Source organism: Protomyctophum parallelum (genome assembly GCF_964188405.1).
Source record: "Protomyctophum parallelum genome assembly, chromosome: 10".
Classification (NCBI taxonomy): Eukaryota; Metazoa; Chordata; class Actinopteri; order Myctophiformes; family Myctophidae; genus Protomyctophum; species Protomyctophum parallelum.
Genome location: NC_139704.1, coordinates 46,748,302 through 46,776,299, shown reverse-complemented (window position 1 = coordinate 46,776,299; position 27,998 = coordinate 46,748,302). Strand labels below are relative to the sequence as shown.

General features: G+C 43.0%; 1 protein-coding gene across 1 annotated transcript; it reads right to left on the bottom strand.

Moving 5' to 3' along the window:
* Window position 1: 1 nt before the first annotated feature.
* On the bottom strand, window positions 2–27,169 carry pik3ap1 (phosphoinositide-3-kinase adaptor protein 1; the record flags this gene model as incomplete). Its single annotated transcript, XM_083775074.1, has 17 exons — window positions 27,057–27,169; window positions 24,515–24,991; window positions 21,764–22,098; window positions 20,888–21,035; window positions 19,557–19,705; window positions 18,789–18,912; window positions 16,166–16,362; window positions 14,756–14,921; window positions 13,998–14,069; window positions 12,308–12,523; window positions 11,989–12,045; window positions 10,892–11,367; window positions 9,955–10,027; window positions 8,045–8,242; window positions 6,756–6,826; window positions 4,875–4,978; window positions 2–122 (listed from the first exon to the last, which is right to left on the bottom strand). Exons 1-17 carry the CDS (start codon window positions 27,082–27,084, stop codon window positions 2–4), a joined length of 3,012 nt encoding a protein of 1,003 aa, XP_083631200.1. The 5' UTR covers window positions 27,085–27,169.
* Between the last annotated feature and the right edge of the window lie 829 nt (window positions 27,170–27,998).

Genomic DNA, 27,998 nt, shown 5'->3' with positions numbered 1-27,998 from the left:
GTCAATCACGCAGTCGGCGGGGTATGGGAGGCGGCGAGGGCGACCGCCTGCGAGGAGGTCTGTGTGGAAGTGCTCGAGTCGGGCAGGCGATGTAGCGGTCGTTCAACGGGTCCTCTGGCACCCTGGGAGAGACGGCAGAAACAGTGGATGTTAAGGCTCATACATAGTCTGGATTTTCGGTGGTGAGGTGACCACCGAACTACAACATGACGTCACTGAGCCGCGGTGAAGAGCAAACCACCGCCACCGCTCCAGCCCTTTCTCTCTGTTTTTACTCACCACCGCTCAACGTTATTTCAGCTCCGGTGGTCAGCTCACCACCGGAGCGGTGGTCACCTCACCACCGAAAATCCAGACTATGAATAGGCCTTAAGTCCACCCTGAAACTACATATACTGTACTGACTCACTGAGTGGATGTTAGTCCACCCTGAGACACTGATTGCTTTATGCCTTTCGGCCTTCTTCAGGCATGCCTGAAGAAGGCCGAAAGGCCACAACGTTGCTATGACTCTTTATCCTCCTCCTTCTCCAAACATAGTAGCCTAGAAAACATGGGACTTCACACCATATCGTGTCGTTGTGGCACAACAACACGATAGCTGTTCTACATACTGTGAAATAAACATTTAAATCAATCAATCTGTCAACAACTCTGGCTTTTTATCTGGTTGCCCACAAGACATATACCACATACAGTCAAAAACATTTATCTCACTTGCATTCAAAATCAATACGAAGAAATATTCGACGATTATGGAAATGTCCTCACGTTTGGTGGAATAACCCCAGAACAACACTATTAACCCCAAAACAACAGTATTACGAGGTAGGTTTTGTGTCATGGCTCAGTGTTCACAGGGACGCGTGTTAGAGGGGCAGGGGCTGAAATACCGTAAGAGGGCACTTTTATAGCGAAAATAGCTGATCTACAAGCTCACAACGCGTCGCACTGCGTATTTGTGGGGAGCAACCCAGCACTCTTTAGCTAGTGGAGATGTGGTGTAACGACATGGATTTCTAAACACATTATTTCAACGCAAAATGCTGCGTTCAAGTTCAACAATTCTCCTGAATGCTGTCTTCCGGTATGTGGCATGGAAAGGAAAGGAGTGGCATTTGCATTTCTTTCACCATGTAGTAAACGCTGCATTCGTGGTCTGGAGAGGGCAGTTGTTTTACAGACGGGTAAAAGGGCAGGGGCTGAAGCCCCCTTTGATAACTATTATTGCCACAGTTGTCCACAGTTCACCTAAACATAACATAACGTAACGTAACCTACTGTATAAGCGAGAAACGACCACAGGTTTCAGTGACTTTTTGGTTTCACACTGTGGTTTCCTCTCTAACACAGCCAGTCAGTAGCGCATGTGCGTTTCCTCTTAATCACTTCCTGTCATCTCACGCGTGGAACTGCTAGGAACTTTCCAGTGGACTCAAAATAGCGAAACTTTCTCGTTTCAATATATTGGCCTACGAAACTGCAATAACCTCTGTGGTCATAAAGTGAGAATTGAACAGCCCTAGAAAAAGCGAATGTCCCTTGGGACAATAATTGTATTTTACACCATATTACTACAGTATTAGAGAGCAGTATTACTGTATATGTCATTAAATGGCATAGTTTACAACCATATACTGTATTGTACCATATAATACAGTAGAATTTATATAATTCCCCACTCCCCCACTTTTTGTTTGTCTACCTTAGTGTCTAGCTTTTAATCTTTTCAACTCTTTTTATCTAGTTTATTTTTCCTAATAAAACAGCTTTTATTATTTTGTTCTTGTTAAAGCGACTTTGGGTACCTTGAAAAGCACTATATAAATTGTATGTATTATTATTATTAAAGCACTCGCCTTTTAGTGAGAGAAACCTATGAAAATCTGGGAACTAAATCGTTACCAAGACATTTCTTCACAATATGTTTCTTTGAAATTCAACTGCCGTGGGAAATCTGAGTTATTAGCATGACCATACCATTGATATCCTATATAAGGCAAAAAAACCCTCCAAATTCTTTAAGTATCATGTGACATATGAAACTAGGGGGTTTTCATGATTCTGAATCCATTCAAAGAATTAGTTTTGCACAAAAAACACTCCTTGGGAGGAAAACAGCCATAGCCGTCATCACAAATGTGATGACATTTGGTGTGGATATGGCCAAATTTAGCCCAATGAATAATAAAATAATAAAATAATAAAAATAAATAAATCAACGATCTCCATCCCCAATTAACACATTGTATGCTAGAGTTTTCTATTTGCTCAGGCTTGCTGGTGCTAAGCGATTAACATTGGACTTTTGAACTTTTTAGGGGCCCACAGCGAGGGGCCTCTTATAGCTAGAATCACATCGCATAAATAAAAAGTAGGCCAAACATGTCCACTTCAATTTAAAAAAAAAATTATGATTCTACCATCTTCCATTCTGGAGATATTGACCTTTTTCTAAAACCTGCTTTTGAAGGCACGCTGCTCGCTTGAAAAAACAGCAGAGATATGGAAGGTTGAAGTTGACAGACATTGACAGACAGATATAAAAATGAACACAAATAATATCATATACATACTACACACTGAATGAAAGCCCTGAATGTCTACTTTTAGGAGGAAAACAAATACACATGGTCCCATGTATAGTTTGTCAGTAATTGGCTATTGAATGCAGCTTGCGCCCACCAGAGAGGATTTCAGAAAATGCATGGACCAGAAGAACTATTATTCACAAAATAAGGCCTATAGCGAAATGTACATACTATATACCGTATGAAACAGAAGACTCTCTGCTTTCATAAGAAAAATACTTCTACTGTAATAATAATAAAAATCACACCCCTGTGAAGTGAGCAGTGCAATGTTGCACAACATTGCACTGCTCACTTCACATGGGTGTGATTTTTATTATTATTACAGTAGAAGTATTTTTCTTATGAAAGCAGAGAGTCTTCTGTTTCATACGGTATATAGTATGTACATGTCGCTATAGGCCTTATTTTGTGAATAATGGTTCTTCAGGTCCATGCATTTTCTGAAATCCTCAGAGTATTTTAGACAAGACAAGGAACTGACAACTAAATATTCACAAAATAAGGCCTATACATACTATATACCGTATGAAACAGAAGACTCTCTGCTTTCATAAGAAAAATACTTCTACTGTAATAATAATGAAAATCACACCCCTGTGAAGTGAGCAGTGCAATGTTGCACTGCTCACTTCACAACATTGCACTGCTCACTTCACATGGGTGTGATTTTTATTATTATTACAGTATTAGTTTTTTTCTTATGAAAGCAGAGAGTCTTCTGTTTCATACGGTATATAGTATGTACATGTCGCTATATGCCTTATTTTGTGAATAATAGTTCTATAGGTCCATGCTTTCTCTAATCAGACCAGTGTGTGTCCAGTGGAAACCTCGTATGAATCTGATCTCAGGTCAGAATGGGCTAAAGTTCTCTCTGAAAAAGAGAATTTTATAAATGAAATGGATTCAATAGTCTAGTATTGACAAACAGTATATGGGATATGTGTATTTTATTTGTTTTCCTCCTAAAATTAGACATTTAGGGCTTTCATTCAGTGTGTAGTTGATACTTTATTTATGTTTATATCTGCCTGTCATGATAACGTCATGATGATGATGATTCTATGCACATATGTGATCATTGTCTCAGTAAACAAAATCAACAGATCGTTTGATAGCATAACAGTGACTTGAGAGGTTGACATGTCTGGACATGAACCACAGGAGCGACTCAACTCGCAGTGGGGGGGGGGGGTTCCACGACATGTCTGGACATGAACCACAGGAGCGATAAGCGTAGCCAGGCTGGCTGTGATTTCGACAAAATGACAGACAACACGATGGCTTCCGCAGCTTAGGATTGTATTAGTTATCCATTACAAACGGGTCGATTACGTCCCAGACGCCTTATCACTGCAATTGGCTGGCGAAGGCGCTATGGCGATTATGGTGATCAACTGCCGAGAATCTTTTTTCCGAGAATGAGAGTAGCATTGCAAACTGCAAAACGATCGATCGCAACTCGCAGTGTGGGGGGGGTTCCACGGTGTGATATCTGCTAGCCTAGTATACTGCTTCTTTGTCCAAACATGGCTGACGCGACGGCGAAAAAAAGACAGTTGGTCAGATGTATACTGCTTCTCCTATGGCGGTCCTTCGAGAATACGTCATTCGTTTCGCGTATACCTGTCCGTGAAATGGCGATCGACCGTTGGAGATTATTATTGGTTTATATACGGGTTTATATTTCCGAGAATGAGGCGGCAGACCGGTGAGTTGTCGTTGGAAAGAATTAGAGAGGGCTGTGTCGGCGGTGCAAGGCGATCGCAAGGCGCAGTGGGGCCTGGGGGGGGGAACTCAAACTGCCAAAGCGATCAAGAGACTCCCCCCACAAAGCTTCCTCGGGAGAAACCATGTAGAAACAGGAGGGGAGGGGGAATCGAGTGTATTCACAGACACTAGAGTATGGGTAACTCCATTTTAGATGCCCTGACATCTGCGTTGGTCTATGCCGTTGCCGTGCAGACCCATACGTGTAATGGAGGCATTGGAGGAGGGAGCGTCTTCGCCACAGACAGACCTCTTTTCAGGAGGGAGGGGCTTTTTACTCCCGGATCACATATTGGAGCTTCCTGGAGACGAAAGCTGTTATTTTCTTCGGTGTCCTGGAGCATAGGACGTTGATGTACAGTAAGCAATAAAAAAACGTATAAAACGTATACATACGCTTCGCGCGTACGGCGTTCGATATTAATAAAGCGTATGGATACGTTTCCAGCATTTTTTGTGTTAAGACTCATGATTTCACAGCGTACTGTGAAACTGGACCCAGAGACTGACCTTTCTGGGATTCGAGGGGGGATCCTGGGTGGGGGGATGTGGGGTGGGACTTCACTAGTAGGTCGTGGAGGTCGTGTGGGAGGAGCAACGCTGTCTAACGCGTCCTATAAATAACACAAATCATCACCGTTAGGATTCCTTTAAATAACACAAATTCATCACCGTTAAAGATTCCTTTAAATAACACAAATTCATCACCGTTAAAGATTCCTTTAAATAACACAAATCATCACTGTTAGGATTCCTTTAAATAACACAAATCATCACCGTTAAAGATTCCTTTAAATAACACAAATCATCACTGTTAGGATTAAAACACAAACCGCTCAACAATACATTGCTGTTCACCCACTCCACAAGGCTGTTAAAAACTACATTATTTAAATAAGATCTGGTGCACAATTATATAGAGGCATTTCTATTCAAAACAACATAATGCATGCACGCACGCACGCACGCACGCACGCACGCACGCACCTTAAGCAGTATGAGCAAGGGTTTCCTCGATGATGTAAATAATTGGTCTGGTAACAGATTCAGGACTTTAAAAGCCTCAAGGGTTAAAGTGTATATCATTCAGTCACAGTGACAGGATCATTTGTAGCAGCTTATTCAACAGCTTAGGAATTTGAGCAACATTGAAAAGAACAGCCAACTACAACAACAACATTAAAGAACATTAAAGTACAGCCAACTACAACAACAACATTTCAAAAGGGTCTCTTTGCATTATATAGAGGCATGTCAAAGTACAGCCAACTACAACAACAACATTTCAAAAGGGTCTCTTTGCATTCTATAGAGGCATGTCGCAGAGCATAGCCCTCTGGGACACTTGGGATTCACCAGAGGAGGCTCACCAAGCTAATTACAAAAATACCAAATACCGCTTGCTCTGCAATCCTGAGGATTAATGCTTTTAAGTTTTTAACCCATCTGGACCATTCACTGAAGGCAGTGACATGAAGCACAAGGTCCCTCAGCATACTATTTACATGAAGCACAAGGTCCCTCAGCATACTATTTACATGAAGCACAAGGTCCCTCAGCATACTATTTACATGAAGCACAAGGTCCCTCAGCATACTATTTACATGAAGCACAAGGTCCCTCAGCATACTATTTACATGAAGCACAAGGTCCCTCAGCATACTATTTACATGAAGCACAAGGTCCCTCAGCATACTATTTACATGAAGCACAAGGTCCCTCAGCATACTATTTACATGAAGCACAAGGTCCCTCAGCATACTATTTACAATTGGTTGTATAAGTCAGTGGTTCCCAAACTGGGGTCCGGGGACCCCTAGGGGTCCTCGAGGGAGTTCCAGAAGGGTCCCCAGCTAAATGATAGTTAGGAACCAAATGGACTCTTATGGGTCTGTAACTCAGAGAGTGTACAAATGGAACCAAATGGTAACCCGGAGGTAAACTAACAGTGATTTTACAATATAAATTGGGGTCTCGGAGATAGAAAAGCCATTAAATAGGGGACCGTATAGCCTAATTCAGGACCCTTGAAATGAAAATGGTTGAAAATCACTGCTAGAGTGGTAAAAACCTTCTCTAATGGGGGTCTTTGGTATATATTTTCAAATGGGGGGTCCGCAGGCTAATGAGTATCATTTTGGGGGTCCTTAATTGACGTGGAAAAAGTTTGGGAACCACTGGTCTAAGTAGCCATGTCGTGTGCCGGAAACAGCTGATCTACAAAGCTCACACTACGCCACAGCACAATGTGTTGCGAGCTTGTAGATCGGCTATTATCTTTGTTGTGAAACCAAGCACAAATCAAGCCCAAATCACTCAATGTTTTAGAAGACATTCGTAGAATCGAACTGAACTCTAAATGGGTTTTAAAGGACTGATAAGGTTGCTCACCTCAAACTCCGGCTCCGTGCCACTGCTGTAGCTCATGGTGCTGTGTGTGCTGAGTCTGTTACTCTCAGTACCTGTTCAATAATAATAATAATACAACTTTATTTGTATAGCACCATTCATGACATGAAATGCAGCTCAAAGTGCTTTACAGAGCAATGGAGAAAGAAAGAAAAGCAAGGCATAAACATTAAAAAATAATAGCAGTAATGCAATACAGTGAGGACATGAATAAGAAAAAATGTAAAAGATCAATTAAAAGCAAGAGTGTAGAAGCTGTGCTTTAGAAATGTCTACAGAGGCTGCCTGTCGAAGGTACAATGGGAGTTTGTTCCACGCCGTCGGCCCGTAGAAGCTAAAAGCTCTTCTAGTTGCCATTTTTTTAGGCAAAGCGAGCTGGCCAGCAGTGGAAGACCTTAGGGGGGCGAGTTGGGACATAATGTGAGTTCAAGACATTCATGGGAGTGAAGGAACATGTGTGATGTTGGATGTTGTTGTTACATATAAGTTTAAGACTGCATCACCCAATGTACTGTATAGTTGCATGAATACATACAAAATGTCTCGTCTAACAACTGTTGTTTTTGGCTTTTCTGTCTTTATTGATAGTATATCAAGTAAAGACTGACAGGAAAGAGGGACCAGGGAGTCCCTGTACTGTACTGTACCATACCATACTGTACCGTACTGTAACACCTGAAATTATCATATATGTATGTGTGTGTTAGGCTGCACAACAGTGACACTTGGTTTTGAAAACCAACCAAATGCTATTTTCCGTGCTCAGACACAGGTAGACAGCCAGGAAGCCAGGCAGCCACACACAAAGCTACTTAAGGAAGTGGTTGCACCTCTTAAAAATCTGAACTATCCCTTTAAGAAGTGCATCACGTCGTTGAGCCAGATGGAGTGAGAGGGTGGTTTTGGCGACTTCCAAGATAGTAATATTCTTCTTATAGCTAACAGTGTTGCAAAGGCAATAATCTCTAACTTCTGATTGGTGTACTGTAAGGGTTTTGACGGTGTGCCGAACATAGCCATCAATGGACAGGGTCGTAGCGCAATTTCTAGCACGTCTGACAAGTGTGACAAACACGAAGTGACCAGAATCGCTGTAACCGGAGACACGACCAATACAATGTGTAAAATGACTTATCCTGGGTCTCTTGTCCACTAGCGAGTCCCTTTCCTAACATTTTAGTCTAGCTTTCATTTGTTGGACAAAATTGTAAATTTCTTTAGTCTTTAGACAAATTATTTAGAAATCAACAACAATGATTCTTTGGACTCACTGGAGGTGCTGGAGGTGCTCCCCTGCTGCCAGGAGCCCCTCTGGATGGGGCGGGACGCCCGGGCAGGGGGAGGGGCCACCGCTGCAGGGGGAGGGGCCACCGCCCCTACAGGGCCGAAATCGTACACGCCGCACTCCAGCGCCACGCCCCCCGAGGGGAACGGGTGGTTCTTTGGGAGCGGAGCCGTTATCTCCAATTCTGATATAGAAGGAAAAGTGACCACAGACTATATGTTAGCATCAGAGACGTTATCTCATATTCTGATAGTGAAGGAGAAGGACCACAGACTATATGTTAGCATCAGAGACGTTATCTCATATTCTGATAGAGAAGGAAAAGGACCACAGACTATATGTTAGCATCAGAGACGTTATCTCATATTCTGATAGAGAAGGAAAAGGAACCACAGACTATATGTTAGCATCAGAGACGTTATCTCTAATTCTGATAGAGAAGGAGAAGGACCACAGACTATATGTTAGCATCAGAGACGTTATCTCTAATTCTGATAGAGAAGGAAAAGGACCACAGACTATATGTTAGCATCAGAGACGTTATCTCATATTCTGATAGAGAAGGAAAAGGACCACAGACTATATGTTAGCATCAGAGACGTTATCTCATATTCTGTTAGAGAAGGAAAAGGAACCACAGACTATATGTTAGCATCAGAGACGTTATCTCATATTCTGATAGAGAAGGAGAAGGACCACAGACTATATGTTAGCATCAGAGACGTTATCTCATATTCTGATAGAGAAGGAAAAGGACCACAGACTATATGTTAGCATCAGAGACGTTATCTCATATTCTGATAGAGAAGGAAAAGGACCACAGACTATATGTTAGCATCAGAGACGTTATCTCATATTCTGTTAGAGAAGGAAAAGGACCACAGACTATATGTTAGCATCAGAGACGTTATCTCATATTCTGTTAGAGAAGGAAAAGGAACCACAGACTATATGTTAGCATCAGAGACGTTATCTCATATTCTGATAGAGAAGGAAAAGGACCACAGACTATATGTTAGCATCAGAGACGTTATCTCATATTCTGTTAGAGAAGGAAAAGGACCACAGACTATATGTTAGCATCAGAGACGTTATCTCATATTCTGATAGAGAAGGAAAAGGACCACAGACTATATGTTAGCATCAGAGACGTTATCTCATATTCTGTTAGAGAAGGAAAAGGACCACAGACTATATGTTAGCATCAGAGACGTTATCTCATATTCTGTTAGAGAAGGAAAAGGAACCACAGACTATATGTTAGCATCAGAGACGTTATCTCTAATTCTGATAGAGAAGAAGGACCACAGACTATATGTTAGCATCAGAGACGTTATCTCATATTCTGTTAGAGAAGGAAAAGGAACCACAGACTATATGTTAGCATCAGAGACGTTATCTCATATTCTGATAGAGAAGGAAAAGGACCACAGACTATATGTTAGCATCAGAGACGTTATCTCATATTCTGATAGAGAAGGAGAAGGACCACAGACTATATGTTAGCATCAGAGACGTTATCTCATATTCTGATAGAGAAGGAGAAGGACCACAGACTATATGTTAGCATCAGAGACGTTAGCTCATATTCTGATAGAGAAGAAGGACCACAGACTATATGTTAGCATCAGAGACGTTATCTCATATTCTGTTAGAGAAGGAAAAGGAACCACAGACTATATGTTAGCATCAGAGACGTTATCTCATATTCTGATAGAGAAGGAGAAGGACCACAGACTATATGTTAGCCCATTTAGACCTGAGGACGATTCTACAAATTCTAAATCCAGTTTTCTGAAAACGGCACTCCATCTTTAATTAAGGTAACACTGATGATTTGTACTGTTAAAGCACCACAGTGTGTGGTGTTAAAATACAACAGGAAAGCAGCCTCACCAACATTCTGACCCCACTTCTCTTTGTCCTTGTGGCGCCTTATGATGCTGTCTCTGAAACTCTTCAGTTTTTCCTAAAGGACAAAGAAGATTGTATCGTTGTTAAAGGTTTTAAAAGGTTTTGTAATTTTGTATTCATTTATTTTTTATTTTCTGAGCTCAATTCTAAAAAAAAAAATACACATGTACTTTGAACATTACATTACATTGGATACATTGTGAGATATAATGGTATAGTAAACCATATCATATATATTATAACATTATTGTTATTTTTATTGTTATTATCATTATTATTATTATCAGCTACAATTGTTATTAGTATATGTATATATATGAATGCGTGTAGATGAATGTATATAACTAAGAACAACATGAATGTATGCACTTTGTAGGCACACGTGCACAAATGGACTCCAGGGGTAGGGCCTGACAAGCCTATGGCTTCTCCCTAACCCTTTTTCGGGTCGGACAGGACATGAGCTACGGACAATCAAAACAAAAACAAAGAAAAGAAAAGAAAAGAAAAAGAAAAAGAAAAAGAAAAAGAAAAAGAAAAAGAAAAAGAAAAAAGATGTAAACTGTGTGCTATGTATGAACTGAACTGTATGTCCTCCTTCCGAAAATAAAACTGAACTGAACTGAACTGAACATTCAGTACATTTTCTGTGGTTTTCTGAATAATTAGGCTCAAACAAGTGCTCTGGTTTTCCTGTGGAGTGTGATGTAACAGTCCACAAATCCCGTATATGACACAACATGTTGCCAGCTAGTGTCACTGTCGAGGGATTTTGCCTGTTTTAATTGCAGCCCCAAACGCTTCAGAACACACCGAGAAAAAACCCCAGACCACCACAAAAAAAAAATATATATATATGAAAATTAAACTTAAAACAGCCAGCACTGAGAGAACAACAACAACAGCTGTTTCTTTATACCTGCTGACAGCGTAAGGAGCTGGATCTCCGCTCATTGTCAAGCTGCCAGGCCTTGAACTCCTGGACAGCCTCCTCCACGGTAATGTCCCCGACCTTGACCCTCTCCTGCAGGGTTATGAGCTGCCTCTGGCCCGGGGTCTTCACGCCACCGTACGGGTCGTACACCGGAGAGCTGGATCGCCGCCTCTGGCCGGCGGTCTTCACGCCACCGCACGGGTCGTACTCAGGAGAGCTGGATCGCTGCCTCTGGCCCGGGGTCTTCAGCTCTCCGTACTCAGGAGAGCTGGATCGCTGCCTCTGGCCCGGGGTCTTCAGCTCTCCGTACTCAGGAGAGCTGGATCGCTGCCTCTGCCCCGGGGTCTTTCCGCCACAATAACGTTCGTACACCGGAGAGCTGGATCGCTGCTTCTGCCCCGGGGTCTTTCCGCCACAATAACGTTCGTACACCGGAGAGCTGGATCGCCGACCCAGTGGAACTGAAAGTTTTCCAATGTGCCGTCATGTTAAGAAGACATCATCCGAGATCTGTGGGCCTTGTGTATAGAGCGTTGCAGTCCCGCCCCCCTCGAGAGACCCGGGAAAATAATTCCCTGTTAATTTTCCTCATAGACTTTTCAAAAAGTATATATTTAAAGATGTTTACGCCGCGGACAAAGCCAACTCGAGTTGTGACAAATCATGACAACAAACACAATGTTTTGGGCCGATCAAATAATTAGTAAGAAGAAAAAAAACGGCAGGTTACAACACTTTTTGTGTTGTTTTTCTTCTTTGTAATTATTTGTTTGGTCCAAACTATTGTGTTTGTTGTCATGATTTGTCACAACGCCAGTTGGCTTGGTACGACGCTTAAAAGGTCTTTAAATAAATACTTTTTGAAATGTCTATGGAAAAAATGCATCGGTAATTATTTCGTCGTCGTCGTCATGAAAGGGGCGACTACTCTATACATAAATTAGCTTTTAAATGATTTCGATTCCAATTGGAATTGCAAAATCTAAATATAAACACTGCAATATGTGTTTAAATATTGTTATTGTGATGTGAAGATGATTTTTGAAAATAATAATGAATAGACTCTAGAGTGTGTACTACACCTGCAAATGGTCCTCCTTCCATAGGTTTGATCTCGGGGGTGGATCTTTCGGAGAACACTGCCAAAAGAACACCACAGTTTGTCAGTTTGCCAGTTTGCCCAACTGCACAGACACAATTGGTTTTACGATACAAATTGGGGGTCCCAGAGATAGAAATGCCATTAAATGGGGGGTACGTAGACTAATGCATGTCAAACTGGGGGTCCTTGAAATTAAACGGGTTGAGAATTACTGCTAAAGCAGTAAATATCGTCTCTTATGGGGGGGGGGTAATTAGTGTAAGTTTGGGAACCACTGCATTTAGAACAATGTACAATACCACTGCTTATGTAGGGCCCGTCCCCTCGCTCCGTAGACAGAGGTCTGGGAATAGGGGCCGGCGGACGGTTCAGAAATTCCTGAAACTCTGCCGCGTTGGTACCATCCACGGAGTCGTAGATATCCTCTGGGTTCAACTGGTACGGGTCCTCCTCCTCCTCCTCCTCCTCTTCGTCTTCCTCAAGAGTCTCTGGCTCCTCGTCATTCTTCTCGTCGGCTATTGTAAGTGGACACGACTCAAGACCATATATAGACATATAGACCGATTCCGTAGCGGGTCTCATGGTCGCAGCCTACGTATTTCCTGTAGGCGGACTCGACGTAGCTGCGGGGGTAAAACCCTCACCAGGCGCACCTCTTCCACTACAGTGAACGGCAGAGTGACTGATATTAGTTTGCCTCAAACTTTACTCCTTTACCTGCTTTTTTACTAACACTAACATTACAAAGATGCCCAGAACATCGAGATGAACCTGTGTAGTTTATGGCTGCTCCAACAGTAGTGGCAACATAAAAAAAAAAAAAAAAAACGGAATGTCAAAATATCCACCGTGGTGGCTGAGACCAGAGCCATTGAGTAATGGTTGAGACAAAGCAGTGAAGGGTCCTGAAAGATACATAATTTCAGTCTTACCCAATACCCAATCTTTCTGTTTAATGAACACAAGGCTGCTGTATTTTATACCTCATACTAAGCATTTAAAGTATGAGGTATAAAGTACAGCAGCCTTGTGTTAATAAAACAGAAAGATTTGGTATTGGGTAAGACTTGCGTTATGTATCTTTCACTGCTTTGTCTCAACCATTACTCAATGGCTCTGGTCTCCGCCACCGCGGTGGATATTAGACATTCTGTTTATTTTAATTTTTTTATGTTGCCACTACTGTTGGAGCAGCCATAAACTACACAGGTTCATCTCGATGTTCTGGGCATCTTTGTAATGTTAGTGTTAGTAAAAAAGCAGGTAAAGGAGTAAAGTTTGAGGCAAACTAACATCAGTCACTCTGCCGTTCACTGTAGTGGAAGAGGTGCGCCTGGTGAGGGTTTTACCCCCGCAGCTACGTCGAGTCCGCCTACAGGAAATACGTAGGCTGCGACCATGAGACCCGCTACGGAATCGGTCTATATAAAGGCTAGATGGCTCAAGTCGGAGTCTCTGGCGTAGTTCAACCAGCGGCCATCTTGCTTCGGGACTACACTACAGTATTATGTTCTATGGCAGCTCAAACTAAACTGAGTCATAACTCGCTCAAATCTTGAAGGATTTAAAAAAAGGGTTGGTTTATTACAGACGTTGTCAACGTGGCTATGATTCAGGACGCTTATCTGCTTAATTTAGTTTTTTATATGAACGTCGTATAAAAGCATATAAGTAAAAAGTACATGCCCCATAGACACAATGTTATGCTGCCCCGCGGTAAGATGGCCGCCACGTAGCAACGTCACTCTCCATTGGCCAGAGCGCGGGTGAGCCATCTAGCTGTTGTGTTGTGACAACAACAGCTAGCTAACCCGATGCTAACGTAACTAGCATTATGGCTTGATCGATCGATAGCGCAATTGCCATTGATCTACGGCAATGTCGTTAAGCGTAGCATTAAATAATAGCCGTTAATTGACGTAGATCTGGGCCAATGGCGGTATAAGTGTTAACTGCGCTTTACTTGGTGATTGTGGAAGTCAAACCTACCTTGGAAGAACTTCCTCAGCATGTTCCATCTTCCTTCAGAGGTGTCTCCTGCGTCTCGGCTCATCGCCATGTCTGGGGACGACACGACAAGACAACAGCTGAGTCATTATCACTGGCGCCATTAACCCCAACCCTGACCCTGACCCTGACCCTGACCCTGACCCTAACCCTAACCCTAACTCTAACTAACCCTAACCCCAACCCTAACCCTGACCCTGACCCTGGCCCTGACCCTGACCCTAACTAACCCTAACCCTCTTCAGAGTTGTCTCCTGCGTCTCTGCTCATCGCCATGTCTGGGGACGACACGACAAGACAACAGCTGAGTCATTATCACTGGCGCCATTAACCCTAACCCTAACCCTAACCCTAACCCTGACCCTGACCCTGACCCTAACCCTAACTCTAACTCTAACTAACCCTAACCCTAACCCTCTTCAGAGTTGTCTCCTGCGCCGCTCATCGCCATGACAACAGCTGAGTCATCATCGCTGGCGCCATTAGGGCTGGATATCCCGTTTTGGTCGGGAAACCCTCTTGGTGTTTTAAGCATTACGTTATACTTTTAGCTATTGAAAAATAGCAGATCTACAAGCTCATAGTGCGGCACCGAGTGCCGCTCTACGAGCTTGTATGTCTCGGCGGCCAAATACAACATTACGAATACATATTACATCTAATTTTTGGGGACCTTGAAAAACAATATAGAGCACTACTGATTAACATTCAGACATAGTTATTGTAAAAGTAGATCTCACATATGTCCCCTGCTCGCTCCGGGTCTATCAACGCCATGGACTCGTAGATGTCCTCAGAGCCGCTGGAGTGCATCTTGACCACGTCACCGACCATCTTCTCGTACACCTCGCCCTCCTCCTCGGGGTTGGAATCCTTCAGGTGAGTCTTGACCATGTCCACCGTCGCCTGCATGGTTGTTACAAGACGACACTTAAGACTCACTTTTATAGACTATCTTATAATCCTAATTTCTGATTTTGTAATTTACTGATTGTTTCTCTGCCTTAAGCTTCTTACTATTGTCTACTTAATTGTTTGTTTGCTTGTATTTGAATTACTCTTTTGCATTGTTTAAAAGACAACAGCAACCTAATACCGAATACATTGATGCAACATCCAATGTATATTGTGAGATAGTATAGTGCTGCACAGAGCTCACAAAACCAATACAAACTCTCTCTCGATCAGGTGCTCAAGAACAAAGGGTTCCCAAGCTTTTCCCTGCCAATGATTCCCAAATAGCCACAGCCTGCAGGGGGTCGTGAACCCCTCTTGGACAACATGCTGAAGAACACACAGATACTTCCGATATGTTCGGCTTCACACACTTCTAGAGATGAAACTACCCATTCAAAACATGCTCAAGAACACACAGATACTTCAGATATGTTCGGCTTCACACACTTCTAGAGATGAAACTACCCATTCAAAACATGCTCAAGAACACACAGATACTTCAGATATGTTCGGCTTCACACACTTCTAGAGATGAAACTACCCATTCGTTTCTCCAGAGCAATTATTACATCGTTTTCCTAATATTTTTTGAGTGGTGCAACCACTCTCTTACGGAGCTATGTGTGTCGCTGGGTGGCTGGCTGGCTGGGTATGAGCACGAAAACAGCATGGTTGTTTTTCACCACCTGTGTGCAACCTAATGCACAGCACACACGCACATATTAACTCTATATATGATGCTTTCGGGTGTGCCAGTACAGTACAGTGACAGTACAGTACTGTACAGTAGAGGGTACAGAAGGACTGCCACACAGTAACTCTGTCATTTCTCTACCGTTTCGGACGCGGGCGGCAGGCCGGAACAGGCCCGGCCCCCTGGACGCGTTCCTGGGGGTCTGGAACTCGTATCGTAGCTTAGTTTTCATTTAGATTTGCATTTAGTTTTCGTCAGTGAAAAAAGGTAGTCAACGAACATTTTTCGTCTTAGTTTTAGTCGACATGCACCCCAGTACTTACAACGAAGGCGTCCATGAAGTGCCTGAGGTCCAGACAGTACTTACAACGAAGTCGTCCATGAAGTGCCTGAGGTCCAGACAGTACTTACAACGAAGGCGTCCATGAAGTGCCTGAGGTCCAGACAGTACTTACAACGAAGTCGTCCATGAAGTGCCTGAGGTCCAGACAGTACTTACAACGAAGTCGTCCATGAAGTGCCGGAGGTCCAGGAAGCCGCTCCTCTGGGCCAGCGTGTTGGGGTACTCTCCGTACTTGTTGGTGACGCTGTAGGCCTGCAGTGCCCCGGGACACTGCAGCAGAACCGTGCTCAGCTTCTTCAGGCCAAAGCGGGCAGCAAAGTGGAGCAGGGTGGGAAGCTCCAGGTCCGTCTGGTCTGAGGAGGAGAGGAGAGGAGCACGAGGCAACGGACGGTCAAAGTTGTTGATTTTGACGACCGTCAAAATCAACTAGTAGTCAAAATCAATTAACTAGTTTTCATTTAGTTTCCAGTTTGTTTTCGTCAGTGACAAAAGGTAGTCGAACAAAACAAAACACCTTTTGAAATATGGAGATACAGGGTTTCTGCCCGACAGTGACTATAATCTAAATATGAATCCATATGAATCTCTTTGTGTCCGTCCGTCCTATATATTGATTGATTGATTGATTCAAACCTTTATTTCAGGGGAATTTCAGGGGATGGCGCCCTGTATACAGGGTTAGGGGTTAACCCCTAACCCTAAATACAGGTTAACCCCTAACCCTGTATACAGGTTAACCCCTAACCCTGTATACAAACAAGAACATTTACAGCAATGATTTTACATACATGACATGGACACAAAGTACAAACGATATAATACACAAAAACATACACACAGAAACAAAACCTTATAACCAAATATATTACAAAAAGCAGGTGCATACGCCTTCCTCTAGTGTGAGGTCAGTTAAGAGTCTTTTAAAAATAGTAAATGAAACAAGGACATCCAACTTCAATTTGACTTGACAATTATTCCATAAATGTGGAGCATACACCATGAAGGCAGTATCTCCCAATTTAGTAGTAGTTTTTGGTACCTTCAGCTAAAGCTTACCTTGTGATCTGGTACCACAAACGGATGTGTTGGGATCTAGCAGTTGTGTTCAATACAGAGGTAGTTTATGCCCAAGTCCTCTGACAACAACAGCTACTGCACCATGACTAACTTGACTACATTGTATGTTGATTCAGACAGAAGCCCTTTTTGCTACCCTCATCATACAAGCATTGTACCTACTGTCCGTTTCACAGTGGAATGAACAATATGCCGTTCACTTCACTATTTCCTCTGGCCATGATGATGCACATTCAGCAGCTATACTGTGTGTCTCAGTGGAAAATGAAATGCTGATGATTTTACCTCATGGTGCAATAAAGTCATGAACATAAGTTTACACAGGAAGGATTTTCCTGCAAATCGTTACACACTATCTCTATAGTCATGTGTTCAAGATGGATCTGTCCCATATTTCATATTCCATCCTAATTGGCTAACATTGGGCTTTCAAAGTTTGCAGGATTGGCCCTTTTGAAACAAAAAGCCTCAAATCATGAACGCAGCGTGCAATTTACGTGAAATCTTTCACATACTTTCCTACTAGGCTGAGGAATATATCTCACCCTTTTCACATTGGCCTGTTATAGCGCCACCAACAGGTGGATTTTTGTAAAACACATTTTTGCCATCAATAAAAATTGCCATCAATGGTCTAAGAACAAACGGCACCCTTTTCACATTGGCCTATTATAGCGCCACCAGAAGGCCACAACCTGACCTGGCCTGGTGGAGACCTGTCCTATTATAGCGCCACCAGAAGGCCACAACTTGACCTGGCCTGGTCGGAGACCTGTCCTATTATAGCGCCACCAGGAGGCCACAACCTGACCTGGCCTGGTGGAGACCTGTCCTATTATAGCGCCACCAGGAGGCCACAACCTGACCTGGCCTGGTCGGAGACCTGTCCTATTATAGCGCCACCTGGAGGCCACAACCTGACCTGGCCTGGTGGAGACCTGTCCTATTATAGCGCCACCAGGAGGCCACAACCTGACCTGGCCTGGTGGAGACCTGTGCCCTGAGGAGCACTTTTTCTAGTTTTATAAATTAAATGCCTGGCTTTGTTGCACAAGAGTGCAACGCAAAAAAGCTCAGAACCCTTCGTGCTGCGAGTGCAGTCACTATTCATGAAACGTTTGCTGCAGGTTTAAGAAATATGAAACCACTGAAAAGTATGAACTAAAGCGTGCGAACAGTAAGAACATTGGATCCATCGCAGCAAAGCTTATATTTTCCATCTCCTTTTATGTCTTGGACATTAAATGTCTCCGCCCGACACGACAGCGACGATATACTTTTATCTATAGGCGTTCTAATTCCACGGCCTCACACACTATTGCTGGACACTACATCATGTGTTTAAGAAGTCCCTCTCCAAAGAACAGTAGATCTGCTAAATGCCAAACTTCAGTCTACATTTGGGTGGTCATGCCAAGGCCACCCAGGCCAGTACACACAAATCAAGTCATTAAAAACAGATATAAATGCAAATTACATACACAATCTGCAGAGTCCCCCTTCCATTCCACGCACGCACGCACACACACACACACAGCGCGCATGCACAGCACGCACGCACGCACGCACACACACACAGCACGCACGCATGCACACACACACAGCACGCACGCACGCACAGCACTTCCACAGCACATGATCTCTGAGAAACAAAGCGCTCAACAACATCAACACATTCTAATCAACTCATAAATATTCTTACATGTTGTTTCTTTGATCTGCGTGATGCCGAACAGATGAAGGCCCGTCTGGGGCATCCGAGACTTCAGCGAGTCCGTCAGCATGTCATCCAGAGACTCCGTTACATTGGATGTGATGTTGAACGCCTGTAAAACACACTGATCATGTGTCAGCGGGGGGGGGGAAAGTCGCTTATGCAGCGTTTTCTATTCTTCCAACACGGTGCTTCTCAAACGTTTCTGTGTCCAAGGAGGACCCCCCCCCCCCAAATAAGGGCCTTTCTCAGCCCCCGCCCCTCTCCCACTGTTTATGTTGTGTTTAGTTTCCAAGATGGCCGCAGCACCAGGAGGGGGTGGGGCGGAGGTGAGCGGGCGGGGTCGACATATATGCCCTTACGGCTTACTGGGTTGCATTCAAGACACTTTCAAGACACGTCCATTTGGTTCATAACTATCATTTAGCTGAGGATCCCCTGGAACTCCCTCAAGGACCCCTGGGGGTCCGCAGATCCCACTTTGAGAACCATGCACTGTTCTCACAGATTTGCTTTGGCAAATAAGCCAGATGTACAGTATGCCTTTCACATAATTATAATGTACTGTGAAAGCAAATACACAGTTGATGTTGAGAAGCAATGACAACCACCGGCCCTGCTATGCATCATTACTGCTGTCAGATCATTTATCCATGTGTAACTCAGAGAGTGTACAGATGTATATCCATGTGTACACAATCAACAGAGTTACGTCACCGCTCAGGATTGTTATGGTGTTCACGATGCTCTTCTCACCTGGCAGAGGAACTCCATGGGGTTGGTGGCGTTTTGGAGATAGAAGTTGACCTGTCCTATGTTTGTGTAGTAGGTGACCGGTGACACGGTGGTGACCTCAGAGGCCTGGTCAGTGTGCACGGTCAGTGCGACCTCTCCTGCTGGCATGTCTGGGACGAAGAGAGGAGACGTTAAACAATGGAAAACATGGAAAGATGGAAACTCGCTCCAGAGAGCCATGTTGCAAATTACTGTCATAGCAAAAAAAAAGCTTTGAGCTTGTAGATCGGCTTTTTTTTAGATTTAGATCGCTTTTTTAGCTGTATTTACATTGAAAACCTGAAAAGTAACCTTTTTATATAATTACAAATGTATTTTAGTTATGTTAACTTTATGAACTAAATACAAATACTAATACATACTAAAACAACAACATTTTAATACTAGTAATTAAGCTACATACAGCATATGGACTGATGTAATTAAAGTGGGTCATGTTTGGAATAATAACAGCTGAATCAATATATCAGCATTCTGATATTAACCTGTGGGTCACATTAAAGTGATGGCGGGGTCCGCATGTGATTTCGTAGACTAAAACTATGACGAAAACTTTTCGTAGACTACCTTTTTTCACTGACGAAAACTAAGCTATGATGACTAAAACTAAGACTGGATATACTGACAATTTCGTCTACAAATAAAAACTAATGTGATCCTGGGCTCTACACACCCTGCACCAACCTAGTCCCCATATATGGGGGACAAGGTGAGAGCAACGGACTTGAACTCATGCTTCCTTCATGCCTGAGTGTCCAAGTTGCTCCTTTACACCTGACAGGGGGAGTTTCCCTGGTTGGACGTAGCGCGTGGAAGGAACACGTTATTCCAACCAGTTCCTTTCCCCTCCATCAGGCGCCCCGGCTAGATGATTGACACAGGGGTGAAAAATGGGTTACAAAATCGTGGGATAAAAAATATATTAAAAAATAAAAAATAAAAAATAGACTAAAATGTTAGGTAAGGACTAGTGGACAAGAGGTCCAGTATAAGTAATTTTACACTTGGTTGCATTCTGAAAATAGCTGATCTACAAGCTTGTAGATCGGCTACTTTCAGCAAGTGTAAAATCACGGCATCAAGGCCCGCCAAAATACATTTTAGTCGACTAAATCAACTGTACATTTAGTCGACTAAAATCTTATGACATTTAGTCGACTAAAATTAGACTAAACTCTAAAACATTCCAGGTGACTAAAATGTGACTAAAACTAAATGAAAACTATTCAAAATAAACTAAAATCTAAATTTGCTGCCAAAGGCTCAAAGAGGTGTTTTGAGAGAGAGTTTACCAGGCGCAGCGACGCTGATGGTAAAGTCGTTCTCCAACGTCGCAGAGACTCGTGTCGCAGCCACACTTTCACACGATGAAAACTCCACCTCCATGTTCCAATGAGAGTCCAGTTTATTCTTGAAGATGATGAAAATAGTCACCGGATCCTTTAATGAAAAAGGAAGAACATTCAAGGATGAATATTTCTCATGCATATGATTCTCCTTTTTCATGTTCTATTCCGTTCCGTATTTTATATATATATATATATATATATATATATATATATATATTCCTACCAGTGCCATCGGTTCATTGATACATTTACATCTTACATTTATCAAGTCAAATCGCTGACATTCATTCCTCAATCAGTGTTATTTCCGTCAACTAAAACTAAGACTATTCTTTTTTTCGTCGACTACCTTTTTTCACTGACGAAAGCTAAATGGAAACTAAATGAAAACTAAGCTATGATGACTAAAACTAAGACTAAATAGATAAAAACTAGACTAAATGTTAGGAAGGCACTAGTGGACAAGAGATCCAATTTTCCAAAGCTAAACTATGTCTTTAAAGGAGTTGTTGAGTTACAGTAAGTTGATAGATAGAATTGATAGAAAATAAATCTGAAATCATGTTTTGGGCCAACAGATAGGAAGCGGTGATTATTACATTTGAGTGACAGCACTGTGGTGTATATAGCTGTTAATTCTAATCTGCTATCAACATTATCTTTAAGTTATCTTTAAGTTACAAGAAACCATATATGGGGACTAGGTTGGTGGAGGGTGTGTAGAGCCCAGGATCACATTAGATGATTGACACAGGGGTGAAAAATGGGTTACAAAATCGTGGGATAAAAAATATATTTTTAAAGTTACAAGAAACTCACCCCACAGGGAACTCTGTTTGGCTGGACTGTGAGGCAGGTGAAGACGGGCCCTTTCTTCCCTACAGACTCTGCTTCCGACACCGTCTCTTCCTCTGCTACAACAGGACTGGGAGTCAGAGCGGTTTCTTCCTCTGCTAGAACAGGACTCGGAGTCAGAGCGGTCTCTTCCTCTGCTACAACAGGACTGGGAGTCAGAGCGGTTTCTTCCTCTGCTAGAACAGGACTGGGAGTCAGAGCGGCTGGGGGCGCGACCCGAGTGGCTGGCAACGGGACCCGAGGTTTGGCCCGAGGTTTGGCCCGGTCGGCAGTAGCTGGACCATCGCTGTGTCGTCTGCCTTTGAATACAAATGATGTATATTATGGAACCACAATGTATTAATAATAGCATAAATAGCCCTCTGTATGTACTGTTACCATAAAGATCCAACTAAACTGATTGTTCTCTAAAATGGAACTCCGAAACAACATTGCCTGCCTGTCTGCCTCCGACTTTCTTCCTCAGTTTTAGTCCAAGTATTTTCAAGTCAAGTCTCATACGTTTGTTTCTGTGCTATAGGGAGAGAAAACATTTCTCCTTATAGTTCATTTACTTCACAAACAAGTTGAATCAATTGAACGAACTGAGATTTTTGTCTCCACCAGGCCGAAGGCATGTGGGGAGAGTATGTTTTGCACTCCGTCCGTCCGTTTGTGTGTCCGTCCGTGTGTCCGTGAACAGCTAATCTCGGCCACCGTTAACCCGGTCGATGGCAAATTTTGCACACACACTCCCTGGATGCCAACGATGAATCTCTGCCCCAAACTTTCCAGAACGGCCTGTTATAGCGCCACCAGGAGGCCGCTTTGTGCAAAACAAGTTTTTGCACAGTACACCTACAGATTTTGTCCAAACATCACGCAAATTGGTACACACACTCCCTGGATGCCAACGATGAACCTCTGCCCCAAACTTTCCAGAACGGCCTGTTATAGCGCCACCAGGAGGCCGCTTTGTGCAAAACAAGTTTTTGCACAGTACACCTACAGATTTTGTCCAAACATCACGCAAATTGGTACACAGTCTCTCTAGAGCCATTCAACCAAACCGGTCTTTCAGATTTCTCAGACTCCATCCTGATTGGTTAAGATTGGCTTCCAAAGTTCACAGGAGTGCTCAGTTTCAAACAAAATGCTGCAAATCATGAACACATCGCGTGATTTCCGTGAAATTGTGCACGCACATTCCCACTAGGCCGAGGACGAAATGCCACATGAACAATTTCAACTCAGCCTCAAGGTGGCGCTATAACTGGCCCAAAAGTGTTTTTACCTCTAACTGCACGGATCTGTGGATAACCTGGTGGAGACCTGTGCCCAGAAGGGCACTTTTTCTAGTTTAGGTATGTTTTGTCGTTTTACTGTAATCTTTAGTTGACTTAGGAGGGGGGTTTGCAATAGTGATGCACCGAATATTCGGCCGCAGAAAATACTCAGCAGAAAATGGCTAAAAATGCATTTTCGGCCTATTTGGTTTCGGCCCGATTAGGCAGAAAATATATACCGTATGCAATTAATGCATTCAAAAGAGCTGAATAAATGTTTTATGGACCCATAATAGTGATTATTATTTAAGTAAAGTTTTGCCATAACCATTTAGTTTGCCATAAATCAGGTAGCTGGACGGGAACCCCTTTTGGTGTTTTAATTAATTATGTTCTACTTTAGCTATTGAAAAATAGCAGATCTACAAGCTCATAGCGCGCCACCGAGTGGCGCGCTATGAGCTTGTAGGTCTGCTATTTTTGAAAAATCTTAAAAATGCGGCACAAATCTTTGAATATATATTCTTTCAGAGCGAACGTTTTTTTCTTTTCGACGTCAGGCCTAAATTGGTTTTAAGGTACAGCCATGACAGCAATGGTAGGAAAGAATATATATAATATTAATCATATTCGGCCATATATGTCCCTTTGGGTGCATCCCTACAATAAACTGCCTGCCATTCACACCTGTGTCAGTAAGTAACCCTGTACGGCCTCATGGTCTCTACTGCTGAGAACGTCATCATTACTCAGTTCACTTTCTCTCCCAGACTTCTACACCTTTGTAGTGCAAAGTGCAAATTAAGGATGAAATGGGAGGTCTTTAAAAAAAAAAAAGGAAATTAAAACAATTATAGAGGGACGTCACTCTCTACACATTAATTCACATGTAATTAACATGAGCTGTTACACTGATTGCTATAACTGGAACCATTTTTTAGCAAAAGGCAGATGCACACCTCAGAAGGCTAGTGACAGACAGGTGCGTAGGGCAATAGAGCATACTGTACATTAAAAAGGGTATCTTTGAAAAACAAAGAAAGGGTCGTCCAGCACACTGTCAGACACTTGACAAAATGTTGCTCTTTATTAGGTCGACGTTTCGGTCGATTAGACCTTCATCAGGACAGACAATGTCTAATTGAGCGAAACGTCCACCTAATAAAAAGCAACATTTTGCCAAGTGTCTGACAGTGTGTGGGACCTTTTATTTGTTTTTCAAAGATATACCCTCTCTAACTGGAACCATACATTGGGCCAGCTGCATGCACACACACACACACACACACACACACACACACACACACACACACACACACACACACACACACACACACACACACACACACACACACACACACACACACACACACACACACACACACACACACACACACACACACACACACACACACACACACCACACACACACACACACACACAGACGTACTGTCGGCGATGGCCTCCAGGATGGTGGAGATGTAGTCGGCGGGCTCCTGGTCGGCGTGGAGCTTCCTCCAGCTGGGCCAGTGGTGGAAGCCCACGGGGAGGACGTCGCTCTCCTCCACGCCGCACAGCAGCGCCACCACCCTGTGGGGAGGCTGCAGGAGCCCCTCCAGGGAGGCCCGCAGCGCCGGGCCGCCGAGCAGCTCCAGGAAGGAGGGCGTCAGCAGCGGCACAACGCACCTGCTGCTCTGGAAGGACTGGAAGTCGTACTGGTCCGACAGGCCCTGGTCTGACGGGCCCACAGCATGGAGCTGGTCGGCCGGGCCCTGCACCGCGTGGAGCAGGATGGACCTTTTGGAGAACTTGCGGGAGGACTTGAGGATCTTCTTCAGGTACGTGGCCCAGTCCTGGGCCTCGGCGGTGTGGAGGATCAGAACCTCACAGCACCGCGAGGAGGCTGGAGGAGACCCGGACTTGTGTTCTGAAAGAGACGGGAACAAAATGATTAGTGTTGATCAGAGTGAATGATTTATTAAACCCCCAGCCATAGGAGGGACCATGTACTGTATGAACCCATTCTGTACGGGAACCCCTTTTGGTGTTTTAAAAGCATTACGTTATACTTTAGCTTTTGAAAAATAGGCAGATCTACAAGCTCGTAGCGCGGCACTTGGTGCCGCATTATGAGCTTGTAGATCTGCTATTTTTCATATTTGTTTAAAAATCGTGAAAATGTGGCGCAAATCTTTGAATATAATATTATTTCAGAACGTTTTTAACTCAAATCTTTGCTTCTGGGGGAGTCCCTGGAACAACATATTTTCAGATGGGGATCCGCGGCCATATGCATATATTTTTGGGGGTCCTTGACATGAAAATGTTTGAGAACCCACTGATTATAGAAACATAGGGGTTTTCAGAAAACTGTCAGGATTTAGAAGGCATTTGTAGAATGTATAGAGCTTATCATGATAAGACTGGAAATTGTTACTCATTAGTTCGCCTTAAAACGTGCTCAAATTCAACTAAGTACATTTAATCCAGAAATCTGTCACCAGGCCCAACATAAGACTAATGATGTGGTGTTATGCGTTACTTTCCAAATCACGGAAAAAAAGTCATGTTTGTTGTGGAAAAGCTCCACAAAGTGCCAGCTGTCCAGCCGGAGCCCGTGGAATGTCAAGGTGACTGTGGTTAATCCATTCTGTGCGGGAACCCCTTTTGGTGTTTTAAGCATTATGTTACACTTTTAGCTATTGAAAAATAGCAGATCTACAAGCTCATACGAGCTTGTAGGTCTGCTATTTTTGAAAAATCGTGAAAATATATTGTTTCAGAGTTTTTAACTCAAATCTTTGCTTCTGAGGGGTTCCTGGAATAACATATTTTCAGATGAGGAGTCGGTGGCCAATTACAGATACGTTTTGCACTCCTTGAGCACCACTGATATAGAAACATGAGGTATTTCAGAAAACTGTCAGGATTTAGAAGACATTTTTTTAAACGTCAGGCCTAAACGGGTTAAAGAATGAATGAGCGATCTGTTTGATATCTCAGCACAGGGGCCAATAAGGAGTAGAGCAAACATTGCACCGTGTCAACATTGGTCAGAGTAATTTAGTTTGACTCATTACAGTGTTTAATCAGGTAGAGTTCTGCCCCTGTACGTCCCAAACCCAGGGAAGAAACCGTCATTTCAACCTTCATCATCATTCATCCGTTTTTAACCCATTTAGGCCTGAAAAAAAAGTGTCTTCTAAATCCTGACAGTTTTCTGAAATACCTGTTTCTAGGCCTATATCACTCAATATTTCATGTCAAGGACCCCAAAAATGATCTGTAATTGGCCTCCGAGACACCCATCTGAAAATATGTTGTTCCAGGGACACTCCAGCAGCAAAGATTTGAGTTAAAAACGTTCATTCTGAAAAAATATATTCCAAATTTGAGGCACATTTTTACGATTTTTCAAAAATAGCAGACCTACAAGCTCGTAGCGCGCCACTCGGTGGCGTGCTATCAGCTTGTAGATCTGCTATTTTTCAATAGCTAAAGCATAACATGATGCGAACACCAAAATGGGTTCACGCCCAGAATGGGTTAATGGACCAAAAAAATTCCCCGTCCGAATGTAGATTTGGGTGAATTACAACATATTAGCCGCATTAATTATATACTGCACATACAGGACGGGGAAAATGCTTACTTCCTCAAACCGAGGCAGCTAGGTAGGGTACAGTACGTTATTGATGACTTGAAAACTGAAATATACGGTAAAATGAAAGCAAAGGAAGATATGGCTTTTTTTTTCCATGAGTAATTCTACTAATCCATATTACTCATTAAAACCTCATAGTGCCATCCATGTCAATTTAATAAAAAAAGGTCCTTTTCAAGGAGTTTTATTGTCATTCCATGTACAGAGTACAGAACAAAATGTGTTCTGGTCAGGCAAAAATAAAATACATCAAGAACTTCTGCCTTTACCTCCAATAAGACAATGAGTTTAATGAAATAAACAATTATGGAGAAATGTTATGTTTTACCTGAGCTTGGCATGGCGGTGTCATCCATGGCTGTGACGTCTATGGGGACAAATCAACAATCAACAGAACTGAACATCTGGCCACACGTATGGCTATCCTCTCTTGGTTTCTGCCCTTTTAAAGAAGCGCTTTCTCTTGCGTTTCACACGCTGTGTGTGTTTCTATACATGCATTGGGAGCCTAGCTTCAACAGTGACCGCTTATTTGCTCTGTATTATAAATAGCGACGGTTGGGTTTCCTGGTTTTTGGGGGCTGACAGGCAGCAGCATCACTTCCTGAAAACAGCTGAAGTTACAACCAACCCCGGCTTCACACGAAAAGCCACGACGCATGAAATGTCTTCATAGAGATGCTTCCTCAATGTGCCTCCAGAGAGATCAAGGCTCATTCATTCCTAAAGCGTGAATAACTGAATTAACCATTAACTACAGTATAGTGCATTGGATCTGACTGAACATTAACTACAGTATAGTGCATTGGATCTGACTGAACATTGAACATTTCATACAGGCCACAAAGAATTATTGTGCCACATATTTGAACCTTCAAACAAACCCTGTTATCATTGGCAGTTTGGCACAGTGTGTGACTGACCACACACACACACACACACACACACACACACACACACACACACACACACACACACACACACACACACACACACACACACACACACACACACACACACACACACACACACACACACACACACACACACACACACACACACACACACACACACACACACACACACACACACACACACACACACCTTGTCAAATTCTTGTTCCTTTTTTCACTTCCGTGAGAAGGCATCATATTTCATGTGCTTGATAAAACACAGTGAGAGTAACATGTTATTGTTGACGTCACACATTGAGACAGAATTAATTCAAAGAGATAAGAGAGATAAGAAGGGTTTCATGGGGGGGGGGGGG